The sequence below is a fragment of the Tenrec ecaudatus genome, chromosome 3, assembly GCF_050624435.1.
Source record: "Tenrec ecaudatus isolate mTenEca1 chromosome 3, mTenEca1.hap1, whole genome shotgun sequence".
In the NCBI taxonomy this organism is placed as follows: Eukaryota; Metazoa; Chordata; class Mammalia; order Afrosoricida; family Tenrecidae; genus Tenrec; species Tenrec ecaudatus.
This window is the reverse complement of record NC_134532.1, coordinates 107,028,471-107,047,035: the sequence shown is the minus strand read 5'-3', so window position 1 is coordinate 107,047,035 and position 18,565 is coordinate 107,028,471. Positions and strand designations below refer to the sequence as shown.

General features: G+C 39.5%; 1 protein-coding gene across 14 annotated transcripts in view; it reads left to right on the top strand.

Moving 5' to 3' along the window:
* The window catches only part of ANK2 (ankyrin 2), a 648,733-nt gene that overhangs the window by 496,717 nt on the left and 133,451 nt on the right, over positions 1 to 18,565 (top strand). For all 14 annotated transcript variants that reach the window (XM_075543900.1, XM_075543907.1, XM_075543894.1 and 11 more), the window contains 5 exons: positions 402 to 500; positions 11,315 to 11,413; positions 15,929 to 16,126; positions 18,177 to 18,275; positions 18,437 to 18,535. In XM_075543900.1, coding sequence (XP_075400015.1) covers positions 402 to 500; positions 11,315 to 11,413; positions 15,929 to 16,126; positions 18,177 to 18,275; positions 18,437 to 18,535 — 594 coding nt within the window. The remainder of the gene's footprint in view (positions 1 to 401; positions 501 to 11,314; positions 11,414 to 15,928; positions 16,127 to 18,176; positions 18,276 to 18,436; positions 18,536 to 18,565) is intronic.

The window sequence follows — 18,565 nt, the reverse complement described above, 5'->3', positions numbered from 1 at the left end:
GAAACGTTTAAAAATCCCTCATTGATTAAATTCACGGTGCTATAAAGTGAAATACAGACTTAGAAGTAGGACTCTTCTCAAACTAGGGTCTGCATTGTTTCTTTTACACAAGTGAGGCTGTTCCCTTTGTCCCTGGACAGCAAGATGCATATTGAACACATTTACTGAAGCTATTGACTCACTTGTGCAGTTTAATTTCACTTTTGTGTTCACTCTCTAACTCTAGTGACTTGTGGTCTGTGTGTCTTTTTTGTGTCTTAAAAATCAAAGACATTGAGACTTGAGAAACCTTAGGACAAATGCACACAGAGGTTACCTCCTTCGTGTGTCCTTTCACAAAGCCATCGCCGCCCTGCCCTTCCATGCCCAATGCGTTCTTGTTTGGTCTCTTCATGGTGTAGAATGGAATCACTCCGTTGCATGTGGCTTCCAAAAGGGGAAATACAAACATGGTGAAGCTCTTACTGGATCGCGGAGGTCAGATTGACGCCAAAACTAGGGTGAGTGCCTCTGTTCTTTCAATTAACTACCTTCTGATATTTTGAATCAACTTACCATGCACATGAAAAAAACAAGTCCATAAACATATTTCCAAGGGCATTTATTTCTTGGATTTGATTTAAATCTCATATGATATTTAGGGGTTTCATATCATAAAGTGAAATTCCTATTTGTTCACAAGTGCCCAGAGAGAATACTAAGCCTTCAAAGACAGTTTGTCTAGTCTTGCTTATTGATGTTCTGGAACTAAAGCTCAAGAAACACATTTGCATACAGGGTTAAGCTAAGAAAGTGTGGTTTCTACAGAAATTATTTGAATACATATTGGAAATCTTTGTGCTTCCAATTACTTAGTTCCTAATTCACTTTTTAAAAAATGTGAGTTTGCTAAACTGTCCTAAGCGGATCTGCCATTTTGCTTTGGGGGGGGGGGGGGCGGGGGGAGGGGCTGTAGGGAGAAATAAAGTCATTACATCACACCTTCACTCAGGTTATTGTGGTCAGAAGCTGTGCCCTTTGTTCATTTCAAACTTGTTTTGTAAAATATCATCCTCCCAAGTTTTCTGCACTTCCAATAAGAACAACGTTAGATACATAGGAAGAGAATTGGTTAAAAGCTCAGACTCTGAAGACGAACCACCTGGTCTTCCTTACCTTCTCTGATAGCTGGCTAGTAATAGTAATTGTCCCATAAGGCGTTTTTGAGAATCAGCTCAGCGTTTATGATTTTTAAAACAGAGTGATAAATTATTTAGCTATTCGTGTTTGGATGATGTTATTACATTACTTTCTCTTTTTTTGCCTTAACATTTAACAAGTACTTTGGTATTAGTTCTATGGAGTAGCTTTTGTTAATCATCCACTTCAAACTTCAGCATTTAAACATTTAAAGAGAATAAAAGTTTTGAAATATGTGGTAAAAGAATTCTTTGGAAAACAGAAGATAAAACATGCTCCTTGCGGTAGTTTATGTTTCACATTTGTTCTTGAACTGTATGTTTTCATAGTACAAATCAACAAACAAAAAATGACAAAAACTGGCAACCAGAATTTTAAAAAGCCATCACGTCATTTTCAGGCAACTCTGTAGGACAGAGTCGAGCTGCCCCATAGGACTTCCAAAGCTGTAATATTACGGAAGAAGTCTATGTTTCCCACAGAGTGACTAGTGCGTTTGAACCACAGGATTTCTGTTAACAAGTGAACTCCTAAACACTGCACGCAGGGTGCCTGCACAGTGCAGAAAATAAGGATCCTTGCAAATGCTGAAGCTAGCAAAGGCTTTTGTTTAATACACCTTATCTTCTTGGAACTTCTAGCGCCTACACCAGTCCCAAAGGATAAGCTAATTTTTAGGAACTGCAGGAATATATTGCTTTCTGAATCTTGTGCTCTAAATCATTTGGGCCAGCATGGTGGCGTCACATTATTGCGAGGGCGTTGGGAAAGGCTACGTTGCCCGGCTGGATTTTTGCTGTATTGTTCAGTGTCTGTCTGCCAGAGTCCTAGTTGGTTCTTAGCCTTGATTTTGTCAGCATGCTTTTGCACATGCTATGCTGTGGGTATGCAGAATTTGGAACCATTGTGAACAGACTGCCCGCTCTGCATACTCGGATGGTAGCATGTAAAGGAAGGTGTTTCTGGAATTCCTTCTTTAAGTGTATTACTAACAATACCTCCCTTCCACTTACCATTCCTGGTCTGATTAAAAGAATTAAGTATTAAGTTCATCTGTATAGCCAGCAAAGGTTCCGAGAAGCCGACGACCTAAGGAAGAGCCTGGGGAAGACTCATTGAAACCCGAGGACCCACCTTCGAGTGCTGCATGTGAAGAGGGCGTCAAGCATTCACCGATGAATGCCAAGGCTGCAGACTCCGATATGAGTTAGATCTCAACATCAAAAAGATCCTACGAACTAGACCAATAAGACAGCACTAGATAATAAGCAGACGTATTATTGATGTTATCAAGGATTTCATCATTCCTGGATCCGTCATCAATACCCATGTTAGCAACCATCAAACACCCAAGTGAAAGGATGTACTGAATCGGGCTCATCTGATGCAAGAGACCTCTTGAAAATGTTAACATGCCAATTTGCCACCTTGAGTAGGCACATGTCTTGGCCAAGCCACGATAATTTTAACCACATTATATGTACAGAAAGCTGGACAATGAGTAAGAAAGTTTGAAGAAAAAAATGGATGCATTTGAATTATAATGTTGGTGAAAAATATTGAAGGTGCTATGAACTGCCAGAAAAACAAATAGATATCCACTAGAGGGGAGGCTGATGGATTAATGTGGTATCAGGAGGGAAAAGTCCTTGGAGAGAGAAATTATAGGGATATTATACAGTATAGACTCAATTAAAAAAAAGATCCCAGTCAAAGTGAATTGACAACAATGGCTTCAAGTGTAGCAATGGCTTGAAGGGTGGTGCCTGACCAGGCAGCATACAATTCTGTGTGACAAAGTCAATGTGAGTCAGAACCAGCTTCACAGCACCTAACGCCCACCACCACATCACCAGTGGAAAGACAGAACTGGGCAAACGTAAAATAACTCTATCTGTGGGCAGTAGGTTATAGGTGTGCATTGTATCATTGAATATTTCTGTAGTATTCATTCACTCATAATGTTTCTAGAATATTCACTCATTAATGAGGCAGCTGATTTTGTTCATACTCATCACCATCAGCATTTTCTTTTCTTTCTATTTTAATTAATCATTTTATTGGGTGGGGCTCCTACAAATCTTATGACAGTTCATCATTCAACTGTATTAAGCACACTTGGTCATATGTTGCCATCAACATTTCCTAAACATTTCTTTCTACTTGAGTCCTTGGTATCAGCTCCTCTTTTTTTCTGCTCCGACCCTTGCCTATCCTTGATCTATGGTATATTGTTGTTATTTCATGCCTTACACTGTCTGTTGTCTCCCTTCACCCACATTTCTGTTATTCATCACCCTGGAGGGGTAGGTTTTATATCCAGCCTGGTGACTGGTTCTCCCACCCCACCCCTCGCTACCATCCCCCCTCTGCTCATGATATCACTACTCCCACTACTGTTCCTGAGGGTTTATCTGGATTTCCCTGTGTGGGGAGCTCTCATCATCTGTATCAATGTGTGTGCTCCAGGCTAGCTGGATGTGTAGGGTAGAAGTGGGCCATGGTAGTGGTTGAGGAAGAAGCATTCAGAAACTAGAGGAATGATGTGTGTGCTATACTACACGCTGGTTAAATTTTCTCTTCTTTGTAATCCTTCTATGGGGGTGTGTCCAATTGTCTACAGATGGGCTTTAGGTCGCCACTCCAATCAACACAGGTTTTATGCCTTAATTTGTAAGGTCCACATGCATTTGCATATATAGTTAACAAGTCTCACTCTCAAAAGGCAATATGTTTTCCTAAAGGAATTCTAAGGCATGGCAAATTCTGACACTAGTTTTGCCATTTACCAATTTTCCTCAAGCAGGTAACCAATGAAATAAAAGCCTTGGTTTCTTAATTCCACAAGCAGAATATCTGTTTAGATTTCACCCAGTGTAGCTGATAAGTATAAGTAAATAGAAGTTCGTTCAATTATTTATTTAAAAACAGAATTTCTATTCGTGTACATTGAGTGTTCATTCATTCAAGCATTAATTCTTTAAACAAATAATTATAGAGTTCCTACATGGTTCCTGAGCCCTAGGGACACAATAGCTTAAGAAGATAGACTATCTAGACCCAGATCTCTGGACTCATAGAGATGGAAGTCAATAGGACGACCCCCACTGGATACCTGTCAGTGATGTGCTAGTCAATATTTTAATAAGCATGTCTTAAAATAAAACAAAAACAAATAATGTAGTCTTTGTTTATTTGCATGCTGTTACTATCGCTACCAGTATGTTATCACTGAGAGCAAATTTGGGAAGCTATCTACAAAAATGTTCTCCCACTAGCTTATATGAGGGAGAAAAATGAGGCTTTCTATTCCTGTAAATATTTACACCCTCGGAAACCCAAAGGAACAGTTCTGCCCTGTCCTGCATGGTAACTATGAATTGGAATCGACTCAGAGGCAGTGCGTTCAAGTTTTCTTTTCATTCCTAGGAGCTGGTTCCAGCCCGCTCATTGGCGGTGTACAGTATTGAATGGTGGAGCTAAGCTTTCATCCCCGCTCGTAGAATCTATAAAGTTTGTCATGTGCCTTCAGTTTGTAGGTAGAAGAGCTCTATTGCACCAAAAGCAAGATTATGTGAGAGATAAATGCTGAAACCAACCATGTGCTCTGGAACTCTAATGATAAAGCAAACTAGTGTGTACCATGGTTGTATCTTTTTACCATACTCCTTCAGTCTGTAACTCTGTATGCTGAGTGAATGAGAAACTGGACTAAAGGAAGAAGACATGACATCAGGATTGGAGGAACATTCATTAAGAAGCGGAGGTAATTTTATGCCACAAACTTGCTTACTGAAAGTGAAGAGAACTTGAAGCTCTCAGTGATGAAGACCGCAGTTTTCAGTGGGGATTGCACCGCGACACACAGAAAACAAGGAGCTTCACAGCTAGACTCATGACAACATCATCATAAATGGAGAAAAAAGATGGAAATATTCAAGGATTTCATTTTACTTGGATCTGCAGTCAACACTCCTGGGAACAGTCAAGAAATCAGATGGCACCTGGCTGTCAAAAACAATAGCCTCTGGGGTTTAAAGGCTTGTTTTAAAACAAGCAGCCTTAGAAATGAGGTCCCAGCTAAGTCCACATGGAAGGAGTACATCCATCTGTGTAAGTCCTGAAGTGTAAATACTAATATTTAAGACTACAGGAGGGAATGGCAGTAGAGCTTGAATTCTGAGCATCAGTTTTCAGAAGACCACAGATGACAGTGATACCCGAACTCCATTGCAGGGTCCCCACGTGGATGAGGCTCTGGTGAATTCCTTCTGACTGTAGGTCAGGGATGTGAACAGCCCTGCTCCCAGGCCTTAGAGTGCTTAGAAAGTGTAGTATTGCTCACGTCGTTAGATTAAAATACAATGCCTTATCATGTTAGCTCCCCTTTGACCATTTTAAATGTGTCCTGCTTTCAATAATTTCTCCTTCCTTTTTGATTGTGGTCTTATTTTGTTATTGTTGTTGGGTTTTTTGTTTCTGTTCGATATGTTTTCTCGATACGAAGTCTAGCATGGGTGCCTCTCTGAGGCAGTGACTGATTGATGGTTTCGTAGGGGTAGTGCAGAGGGGGCTGGAGAGGAAATGGGGGCCAACGACAGGGAGTGCAAGAAAGAAGAAAATGTTCTAAGACGTCTTGTGGTGTTGGGTTGCACCACTCTTTTTTCATATGGTTGAATATTGAATTCTATGGTATGGGGATTGTAGGTCAATAAAACTGTTTTTTTGTTTTTTAAAGATTTATTGGATTGCGTAAATCTGCCAAAGTCCTCTTCAAAGAGTTGAAGAAGAAATATATCACTTTAAGAACTAATGTACACCTGACCCCAGTCAGGGTGTTTTTAATTACCTCACGTGAATGTGAGAGCCAGGCAGTGATTCAGGAGGACCTTATGATAGAGTTGGCAAGGGATATTAAATATACCAAGATATCAAGAAGAATGGATTAATATTTCCTGGGAGAAGTATGGCTAAAATGCATGGTGGCGAGACTTCATCTCACATCTCACATGCTTTGAGCATGTTGTCAAGAGGGTCCAGTCCCTGGAGAAGGCCATCGTTCTTGGTAAAGGATAAGAGTCTTTCAAAGAGGAAGACCCTAAACAAGTTGGACATACCCAATGTTTGCAACAAAAGGCTCAAACATAGCAAAGATTGTAGGAATGGCACATGAACTGGCATTGTTTCAGTCTATTGCACATCGAGTTATTATGACTCTGAACTGACACAACAGCACCTAAAGATATAATAAATAAAATTAAAAGTAGATGGCTTGCTTTTTTTGTTCTTTAAAAAATATATGTATAAAGAGGAAAATGCTTATATTGCTACTATCTGGAATTTTAAAAATAGCATGAGTATTTTTCGCTTTTTTTTCTGTTCAAAAGTCTCAGTTTTCCTTAGCAATCAAATTGATCACAAAAAGTCTACATTTAGTTTCTTATGTCTGGAATGTCCCTTAATCTTCTTGCTTTTCTAATGTATAAGGATTTCATTATCTGGAAAAGCGAGCTGTATGCAGACCTTGGGGTAATTAGTAGTGGTTAAAACCACAGTCTCTCTCCCACGTTTTCCATTTTGACAGCCACCCAGGCATTTTTTTTATCTTCTTGATATTCTCATCATTGATGAGAACCTAGGGTGAAACTGTGAGATGGTTTCATGAGAGCCCTGTTTGCTGATATCTCAAAATCCCATTTTAATATTAAGGCATAAATTTGATAGCTAGTTAAAACTGATATTGATTACTCAGGCTTTATTAAGACCGTTGTTCTCTTTTATTTTTTAGTTTATTTATTATTTATAGATAAAGATACCCCATGCAAAGACTATAGTAAAAATAATGAAATACATATTTCAATGCAAACAATAAAAGTATACAAAACATTAAAGGAAGATAAATGAAAAACATCTCATAGAAAATAAAGATTAAATTTCGTTTCCTGCTATTAGATATAATAATTAAAAGTATAACAATAATAGCTACCAATTGTGTGCCTATGATGTTCTAGGCACCCTGCTAAGTGTTCTACAAATAACATCTTCCTTCATCTTCCTAACAACATGTGTGGAAGTAATAGTCAACAAAATAAATGGCAAATTGCACTGGGCAAACTGCAAAAGACTTCTTTACAGTGTGAAAAAGCAAAGATTTCTCTTTGAGAACTAAGATTGCCTGACTCGAGCCATGGTATTTTCAATCACTTCATATATATGTGAGAGCTGGGGAGTGACTAAGGAATATTGCAGAAGAATCGATGTATTGGATTTATGATGTTGATGCAGAATACTGCATATACAATGGACTTCCAGAAGAACAAAAAGTAGGTCTAGAAATAAACAGACAATGTATTCCTTGGAAGTGAAGATGGACTTAGTCTCCCATGCATGTTTTATCAGTCTATGAAGAGAGCCATGGCTGGGGAAGGACATTATGTTTGGTAAAGTAGAGGGGCAGCAAAATTGAGACTAAGTACAACAAAATGGATCGGTGCTGTGGCTGCACCAATGGACTTACACATAGAACAATTGTGGAAATAACACAGCACCAGGGGCAGAATTTTGTTTTGATTTACTGACACAGGGTTGCTATGAGTCAATTCTGATTGGATGGCACCTAACAACATCCAACAAGCTTGTAAACATGTGCATACTACATGATAAGATAATATGAAGATATGTAGGTCTCCATTTGAGATATGAAATTATCAAAGGGAAAAATACATTTCAGATAAATTATGTAACTTGATCTACAATAGCAATGATTAGTACTTTCAACGCAAACTTTGGGATACATCGCTGGGCGAATAAACTAAGTGGAGTGGATGGAAAAGACCAGTTAGATAAATGGTGCTCCTTTAATGTTGGTCATTCTTCTCCTCTAAGTATTAACTGCATCTTCATATACTTTGAACTGATTCCACTAGAGAAAAAATAGCAATCAGAGTGGATTCCGGATGGAACAACACCTAACTGCCAAACACAGTCCTAACATTTTAAGTCAGAATATCCTCCGATGCAAAAATCTTGAGAAATAATTTTCTGGCAATTGTTTGTTAACTTCATGCAATAATTTGATTTCTCCTTTGTAAACATATTCAAGTTCTACTCATACTGAGCTTAGGTCAGACACATGTTAGACCCCAAAGTAATAGTCTTGCTTTTCAGCACTTTAAAGAATTGATGCCTTTGAATTGGTGGTACTGGAGATGGATATTAAAAGTCCCACAGATTGCCGCAAGAACCAACAAATCTGTCTAGGAAGATGTGCAGTCAGCATGTTCCGTAGAAGGAAGGATGGTCAGACTTTGTCTCACGTCCTTTGGACGTGTTTCAGAAGAGACCAGTCCTGGAGAAGGGCGTCAGGGCCACTGAAAACGAAGAAGGTCCTCCATAAGATGAATTGATGTAGTGGCTGCAGTGAGAGACTCAAGCAAAAGAAAAGTTGTGGGGATGCTGCCGGAGAGGGGGCTGTTTCACCCTGGGGTCCATAGGCTCTGACGGCACCGAACAACAACTCACATGGAGTTCGGGGGCAACATGAACTTGGCTTCATCATGAACATGTTGTTTGTAAAGGCAGAAAAAAAGTGCATTGGGGAATGTAAAGTTTCCAACCAAGTGAATCTTTATTGCTTGGTATTCTTGTGCTTGGATGACCCGTTTTCCATACTGTTCCTTACTGCTCCTTGGAATGTGTCCAGAGTGTTCTGAAGTTCTCAACATGATTCCACAGTAGATATTTCGTGCCATGATTTGAAGAGGATCCTACAACCTCTTCTACAAAAGGTTTAAGGCAGGCTTCCTTAATGTTTCAAGGATGGTTGTGAGTTAAGTAGCGTAAGAAAAGCCATCTCCACTTTGCAAGCCACGAAGCTGAGCCTCAGAGATGTTTACTCAGGTCAGGGTGGCGGACCTGAGATGCACACGCAGGTCTTCATGACTCAGGAAATCAAGAGCCTTCCAGCCACTATGCCAGATTTTTCATGCTCTCAGCCCCAAAGCTATGCTTCAGAAAGCTTGTCCCACTGTCACATAACTTACGCAGCAACTCCATGCCCTGGAATGCTAACACAGGTAACTGTTAGCAGCTCTCTATGGATGACCAATTAAGCCACTTTTCTCTGATTTCTTTTAGCCTAACATCAGGCAAACATCTAGGTAGCTTTGTTGTTCCATCTATAATCCGTAATGCTTTTATTTTTAAATTATTATTCTGTAAAGACAGTCTTTGCATGCGAATCACTACACATCTCCAACTGCCAATTCCGTTGTGCATTCAGATTCACTGTCAGAAGACCAGCTAAGCAGCTAAAGCAGGGTGGGTCACACACTGAGCTGCTAACCACACGTCAGGGGTTTGAACCCATCAGTTACTCCTCAGGAGAAAGAGGAGGCTAGTTGCTCCCAGAAAGATGAAAAGAAACGCCCAGACCGTTCCATTCTGTCCTGTAGGATCCGGCTCTAAGTTGGAGTAGACTCAATGGCAGGGCGATGGGTTAGAAGTCGTTCAACAGGAAATTGTCACCAGTCAGGATTCTGGCAACAAATAGATGGCACACACAAATTTGAGAACTTGAATAGGGATTAATAAAGGATCGGCTTCTTGTGCGCAGACTGTGGGGAAAGCCTCAGGGGAAGACCGGAATCTAGTAAGCTCAGGGCTCATTTTCAGTCTTAGATCAGAATGGTGATGGGTAGAAGAGGTTACCAGAAACCCAAAAGGAGAGAATTCTATGCAGAAGGTTGCTTTGACCGGATCTGTGACCTTGAGGGGAGAGACACAGCCAAATTTAGGAAACATCTCAAGGAGTCTCTTCCATCTTTTACTGGGATTCCCTTTGGCCAAACCCAGCCAGAAGCCAGAGGGCAAGGTCACCTCCTGATACAGTCTAAAGAGGTTGGGGTCTTCGGACACAGAGCAGAGTAGGGAAGGGTAGAGTGTGGACCTGGAGAGGGAAATGGAAGATATGCAGCATAAAATTTCCAGAATGTTGGATCAGAAAGAGTTGTTCATAATCTAAATGAGTAGGCTTATAGGAGGAAAGCATAACACAACAAGATGGTCCTGGAAACAGAGAGATAGGCCATTACCCCATATCTTTTGGATCCCAGCTATCGGTAACCCCAGTGTATGTCAGAGTACAAGTATGTTCTGCAGACAATAACACAGTTCTGGAGATATCATAAGCGTCCAAAATCCTCATGATGATTCCCTACCTCTGATTTCCATTGATTACTACCTGCTTTTTCCACTTGTTTCTTTTTCTTGAGCTTCAAATCACCAGTCAATTTATATAGTTGGGATTTTATTTCCTCTCTCATTTTTCTCCTTTTTCATTACATTTTGTCTCATGCTTTCATCTGTTCTGCTTTATATATTTTTAACCAAGCTAATTAAAAGGAAAATAAGATAAACAGAACAGTAGGCATTAGGAGCTAAGTAAGAAGCTACCTAAAAAGTATCAAGGTCAGAAAGTGTCATGAAAAAAATACATAACATAACATATAATTATGCATAATTCATTTTGGTACAGTTTTAATATTATTTACTACTAATAATTTTCATTGGTGAGGAATCATTACAGAATATGTATAATATTGAAAATATATGCAGAAATGTTTAAAATGATGCTGGGGAAAATTACTCTTGCTTTTTCTGAGCATCTGGAAGTATTTTAGGAGAATTCATAAAAGCAGTGACAATTCAAAAGAAACATGTGTATGAATGAGATTATTGGGAAATATTTTCAGTAAACAGTTTTGTTAGGGCAACCAAAGTGAAAACAGAATAAGTTGATGTAATCTCTGGGTATGATTCCAAGTGAGTAGAGTTTGCATGTTCAATGAATGCTTTTCCATCTTCCTGGACATGAAAACTTGTGCGCCAGCAGCCAAGTTCCATTCCACTGACCCGCTTTCCTTGGGAGCTCTCTGCATTTCCTTGTTTTGGGTCTCAGTCTCTGTCCATCTAGTTTCCTCACTCACTCTGTTCTCTCTCTAGCATTTAATGAATTACAATTCTATTTCTTATCTGTTGAGTCATCGGGATTGTGCTTAGGAAAATCTCTCTGGGGTTAGATGCAATCTTGGCTTTAAAAGTTAACACAGGGCTTAGTCTTTCATTCTTTTGGCAGGATGGACTGACTCCACTTCATTGTGCTGCGAGAAGTGGTCATGACCCAGTGGTGGAACTTCTGCTGGAACGTGGCGCGCCATTGCTGGCAAGGACTAAGGTGAGTCACTATGAGCAAGAGAGCATCTCAACGACTTTCTGGGAGAGATAACAATCTCTGTTCTCTGTAGTACTAAACAAGGAGTGCTAGGGGCATTGTATTTATGTATTGGGCTGCCTACTTCAAGGTCAGCAGTTCAAAACCACGACTCCAGAGGAGAAAGATGGGGCTTTCTACTCCTGCAAAGATGTACAATCTTAGAAACTCACAGGAGCAGTTCTAACTTGTCCTACAGGGTCACCAGGAGTCAGCATCAACTCAGTGGCAGTGAACACAAAATATTGAAACATCGGTCAAGGGATTTTTCTTTCCTCAATATTGGGTCAATGTGAAATATATATTGCATAGTAGTATTTGAAATATATTTGAATAGTATTGAAACAAACAGACCATTTTAAAATTAACACCCATTTTGAGAGTCACTAATTGTCGACATTCAAAAATCTTTGTGCATGCTTATTACATGCTATATCACTACACAAGAATATTGTTATAGATCTGTATTATATGTCGATGAGAATATGAATTCTAAGGATTTGTCCATCTCTTATATTCTTAGGTCTAGATTTTTGTGATTTCCTGAAGTGGTTGTAAAATGTACATATAGAAAAGTATCATTCTAAAGCAGCACAATTTGAAACCGAGATGAGTGTTTTAGTTCATTCAATCTCTGTCTCATAGGCAATACTGGTCATAAGAATTGCTCACCAGTGGTGCTGGTTGATTATATTTGGGATGAGCAAGTGAGATGTGGAAGGTGTGAGTTAGGAAGAGCCTTCTGCAAGGTCCATTAAGAAAATGTATTTCTCTTTATGGCACAGAGTGTGTCCAGCACTTTTTGTGACCTCATTTCATCAATATCCTCAATCGTGGATGAAATAAATAAAAACCAAATGGTGAGATGATTTGGTGGCAAATTTTCATTATTCAAATATATTTTATAAGCTTCATTAGCTTATTATCCCTCATTATCTAACCTTACACTGGCTTGGTCATGTAAATGCCTTTAGTCAGTATTTCAGATAAGTAAGTACTCCTTCCTTTTGTCTCTGTTGGGGTCACCAGAAATTATCTTGGTGCGCAAATTGAAGGTAATCACACAGAGCTAAAGAGTGGCATATTCAACAGTGCTTGGATTCTTTGATACAACAACAATAAAAAAAATGTATATGAAAGACAAATCTTACATTTTCTCCATATTCCCCTGAACAGGGTTGATGTACATTCTTATTGCTAGGGCTATCCAAGGAAAACAAGGAATGAAGCACAAGCAAATGTTTTTCCATTTATGTTCTAATTCAATGGAATATTCTGTTAAAATGATTTGGGGCAAAACAGTGTACATATCTCAAGAGCATGAATTCAGTCTTCAAAGGGCCATGGCTGTCATTCTATGAACAGTGTATGGAAAAGTAGGTATAAATTTAATACACATGAAGGAAACAGATAGATGATTGGTACTATTTCCATCTCCGTGTCTATACTGTGGATATCATAAAGATTTATCTCTTAACTGCAACCTATATGTAGGATGAAATGATTATTGAAAGTTTTTGTGAGAAACCAATTAAAATTTAAATGGCACTAACAAACTAGTCATGATTCAGTCATTCAAAATCTTATATCAAACTGGAATTTGGCAAATGTGCTCTTTCACAAACCATAAAATAAAATTGAACACAGATTTGCCTGCAATTGTCAGATCACTAAGGAAGACGATAGGGATAGCTAGCTGGAATTAAAAATAAATAGCCTTCCTCTGAAATCATAGCATACATTTGTAACAATCCTGTACAAAGTACCTGTGACTATAGGATTATTTTCATTGATTTATCGATTCCTTCCTTGTTCTACTGTTTTATATTAAATAACTGCAAGGGATTATCAAGATAAAGTTTATCCTATCCATGCCTTTAAGATGTTCAGAATTTAATAAGCAAAATAGATAATTACAAAAAGGAATTCTAGGTGGAAGATTAACTAACCAGTTTGGAGTGTGAGAGGCAGGATGGTGTTTTGGTTGTTGGTGGCGACTCTAGAATCAGTTCCCACCCAAAGCAACCCTCTGCCCAACAGAGTGAAACTCCGTCTGGTCCTGCACCATCCTCACAATTGTTCCTATACTTGAGGACATGGTTGCAGCCACTGTGTCCATTCATCTCCTGGAGGGCCTTCCTCCCCGTCTCTGTTTCTCTACTTTTCCAGGCCCCAGACTCTGGTTTCTCCTTACGACCTGCCCAAAGTATGTCAGATGAAGTTTCACCTTCCTTGCCTCCAAGGAGCACTCTGACCTTGACAGATTTGTGTGCCCTTCTGGCAGTCCATGGTACTGACAATATTCGTTACCAGCACCATTCAAACACGTCGATTTTTCTTTGATCTTCCGTATTCAATGTCCAACTTCCACATACATAGGCCATTGAAAATACCATAGTTTGCTCGGGTGCGCCTTAGCCCTCAAAGTAATATCCTTGCTTTTCCACACTCCAAGGAAGTCTTGTGCAGCAGATTGGCCCAATACGACTCGTCTTTTATCTCTTGGCTGCTGCTTCCATGAGCATTGATGGGGATCCAAGCCAGACAAAATCCTTGGCAACTTCCATATTTTGCGATTCATCACAATGTTACCTAATAGTTCAGTTGTGACGATTTTGCCCCTCTTTGTACTGAGACGTAATCCACACAGAAACGGGAATCCTCGCTCTTCCTCAGCAAGTGCCGCGAGTCTTCCTTACAGAGGTGGGTTAGCTTGGTCAGACACCCTTCTTCTGGATTATTCTCCCTTAACCTTGATGAAAAACTCCCAATGTTGAGCCATCCATTACTTTACCTTGAAACATTATTCTTTCTATTTATCCTCATGTCATTCTCCCCACCTCTCATTCTATAAAAATTCCCTTTCAGGTCACTGTGACTCTTCATCAATATTCTTTCTAGTTTTTAGCCAAATCTCTTCACAGCCTCAACTCTAGAATTTTAAAAATTCTGCTTGGATGTGTGGTTGTTATATTTAATTCATGGTATGCTCTCATTTCTGCCAATCATAATTCTCCTTGTCATTTATACCTCTCTATACATTCATATTTCATTTAACCTCGATTCAGTCTACCTTCTTTTCTGTAACTGCACACACAACCACAATGACGGGACTTAATTTAAATTCATGATTAATAATTTCGAGTCCACCTTTAATGCTGCCCGATAGTTAATCATCTTATGTGTCCCAAGTCCATTCAGTGTCCCACTCTTCTGCCTATTTTATACCCTTTCCTTCAAATTTTTCAGGCTCTCATCCCTATTTTCACTTTCCACAATACCGAGAAAGTTGAAGAAGTCAGAAAAGAATTTCTGTAGAAATTAGACGAATCAGAGCTCATGTAGTTTGTGTTTTCTCTTATTACTTTCATCTGACACAATTCATTCTTCCATGTGCCTCCTTTCTCTAGCCTTTTTGCTTACTTGTCTTCTGGACACTGTTCTCTTCTGGTTTACTAGCTGTTGTTTCTCAGTCTCCTAAAAAAGACTAGGTCCTCCTCATCCTTCAGATCTCTGCAAAATTGATCCCCCAGTGTTCAGTTTAGACCTTTTCTCTATCTGCCCTCACCCTGCGAAGAACTCTCATCTAGTCTGATCTTTAATTATCACCTTTATACAGAAGACACACAATAGTCTGTCTCCAGCTTTTTATTTTCATCTTACTTGCTCGTTATTTCTGCATAGATGTCCACTAAGCATCTCTGATATTGTACATTCAAAATAAACTCTTGATATTTTCCCCAATTCCAACCTACTTCCCTTGGAGTCTTGCTTATCTCAATTAATGACTGCCCCATTCTTGCAGTTTATTAAGCCTGATAGCCTGGTGTCATGCTTGACTCCTCTTTCTTTCACTTGCCACATCATGTATGCAAATTCTATCACCTCTCTTTTTGTTGTTGAATATGTCACTCAGTCAGTAATTTCTGACCAGTCTCATTTCATGATAGTTTGTCTAGATCATTATCAACCCAACTGGTCCAACAAGTTTTCGTACAGTAAGTCAAGTATGGTGCAGGAATGAGGATTCATAGATTGGTGTGGATGGAAATCAGTACAAATAATTGAAGCATCATTTCTCACTGATGTTGTTGAGATCATTGGTATTTGATAAGAAGAAGGCCTCGTAAAGAGACGGGTTGACTCAGAAGCTGCAACAGTGGGCTTAGACCCGGCAGCAGTGATGCGGATGGGGTAGGTGAGATGTAGGGTCTTAATAATTTTGAAAATAGGTTGAATTGACATGTATACTATGTGTTCATTCAGGACAATCATGGTTTTGTCTAAGAAATAATTCTGAAATTAAAGATTTCCTTAGCTTCCCACTCAACCAAACACTGTATCTATTTGTACATAAAATTTTTTTAAAAATTTCCCCCCTGCGACCAACTTTGTCAGAGATCAAGAACTGACCTTGTTTGGGAACCCGAGAGCAATGGATTACATGTCATTTTGACGTGGTTCTGTTTTGATGTGCAGAATGGACTGTCTCCTCTTCACATGGCTGCACAAGGGGACCACGTGGAATGTGTGAAGCACCTACTACAGCACAAGGCACCTGTTGATGACGTCACCCTAGACTACTTGACGGCTCTCCACGTTGCTGCGCACTGTGGCCACTATCGTGTAACCAAACTCCTTCTGGACAAGAGAGCCAACCCTAACGCAAGAGCTCTGGTAAACCTGGCCCGACCACCTTACTGGTTATAGATCAAGACCCGCAAACCCGCGTGGTGCGCCAGTGGTGCAGACAGTAGCATGCATGGTGCAGACGTGGGGTCAATCGTGCTAAGTTCTTCACCCAGATCTACAAGCTGCTTGCCTCATTTATGTCGTCTTAGTTTGCTATCCCGTGACGGGGAGCCGGGGTAGATTTGAGGGAACCCCAACCTAAGATTGCCAAAACTAATGAGCGCAAAAGGATCTGAAGCCTCTAGGAGGATTAGCAGCTGGAAGTAAGATTGGAGCCTCCGAAAGAAAACGATAGAACTCGTCCTACACAGAGTTCCATGTCAAGCTGTGAAAAGTTGAATGCTACGGTTCTCTTTTGGGGGGGGGGGTGATTTTAAAGTAGTGAACATATTTTACGACATAAGTTGTGTAAAATGCACGTCTCCGAAGAGTTCGTTTGGTTATTTCCCTATGGACCTGATTAGCCAACCTTATGCTAATAGAAAAGTGATTTCTAGCTCTCAGCCATTTCAGTGAGTGTTTTATGTAAGTCATTTGAAAACTGCAAAGGACTGCCCCCAGGGCAGATTTTGTGTCTCCTGAAGTCTAATGCTGAATAAATCTTTCTTGCTTCACTTATATGCTAACAATTACCATTGAAAGTATTAGGCATATACTAATTTATGCCGCTTATTTCCTAATTTTCAAACTGAAAGCAATTTTTTTTAGATTGTTTACGTGGTTACATCAATTAAAATTAGTAGCTGTCAGGCATTCAATATTAAAAACTAGACAATTTTATTAGTACCAAAAATCAAATTTTATTTTTATGAGAAATTTTCCATTAGCATAATTGTGTTCATAATTTCCTGGGAACCAATATACCTTTGTGTTATGGGGAATTATATGAGGATACATATATATTTTCCCATAAGCAGAAGAATACTCATTTTCAATTACATAGCGGTCAATAGCTTATAAAATATAGTAATAAATAATTGCAAATCCTTTATGTACTACATATAGATATAAAGCTCATAAACAAGGGAGCTGAATTGATTAATTATGTTTATAAGTCTATTGTGTAGAATAAGAAATAATTCACTTTTACCGTACACCATGCTGTTCTGAGAACTGCGGTTGCATCAGTGTACTGAATGTGAGTCTTCCCTGTTGAGCTACGTAAAGCAGCAAGCTGCAAGCATGGATATGACTCAACAATAGGATAATTGTTAAAATGCAAGAAAACTTAAAATGTAAAACATGAGGGTTTGAGAGATGGCAAGTTGCAAAATTTCACCTAAATATTACATCTAATTTGGAAAACTAGAAAGCACCTTACGGTTCTATGTCCTTTCTTCTTTCTGTCTGTCAGCTTCTTCCATTCATTCCAGAAATTATCGATATCTTTCCTGAAATATACAGAAACTTATAGTCACTTCTTTATAAAATAAAAATTATCTGATGCGCCTAAATTTAAAAAATATATATCTTTAATTGAAGAATTATAACTTCCAGATCTAAAAATAATATCAACCTAGTTCATAGTTTCTACTAGTTTTCAAGACTTTCACTCTTAAAACAATAGTAATAAAACTGAATAATTTATTATAGAGCCAAGCATATCCTTAGATTTTATTTTTTGAAAGTAAGTTAGATCAAAGTTCTATTCTCTGAGGAAATAGCTCTTCATCAGGAAAAATACATGTTTACATCCCAAGTATATTCAAGTCATTTTGCAGCCTGACCATACAGTTTGCCTTGGAACATTTTAGGATTTCTGAAGCACAGTTGCTTTCCTTTGCTTCACGGTTCGTATACTTAGTAACCACACAACCTGTTACAGACAGGCCCACCACAGGTCAGCAAATGTCACTGCCCATAGGGACACACTATGACTCTCTTCTTTCCAAATCGCAACACCTACAGAGTTGGAGGAAACCGTTACACCACTACTACGTGACCGTGTCACATGATTGCCTGCACGGTGCCAGCATGGAGTTGTGTGAGAATCATATCTGCATGTTTTCAACTAACTCGATTGTCTTTTGCACAGAATGGTTTTACTCCACTGCACATTGCCTGCAAGAAAAACCGCATCAAAGTCATGGAACTGCTGGTGAAATATGGGGCTTCAATCCAAGCCATCACAGAGGTAGACAATGTTTCAGCTTGTCACGAAGCGCTACTTCTCATGCCCCTTCCTCCTCTTCCTTTCACCCACGCTCTGTCCCCTCCACGCGAGTGCCATTTATCTGAAGAAGCCCCACAGCACCACGTGCAGAGGAGTAAAACTGCTGTCGCTTTGTTTCGCAGTCTGGCCTCACGCCAATACATGTGGCTGCCTTCATGGGCCACTTGAACATTGTCCTCCTCCTGCTGCAGAGCGGAGCCTCTCCAGACGTCACTAACATTGTGAGTATGGCCCGGGCTAGAATAACCACA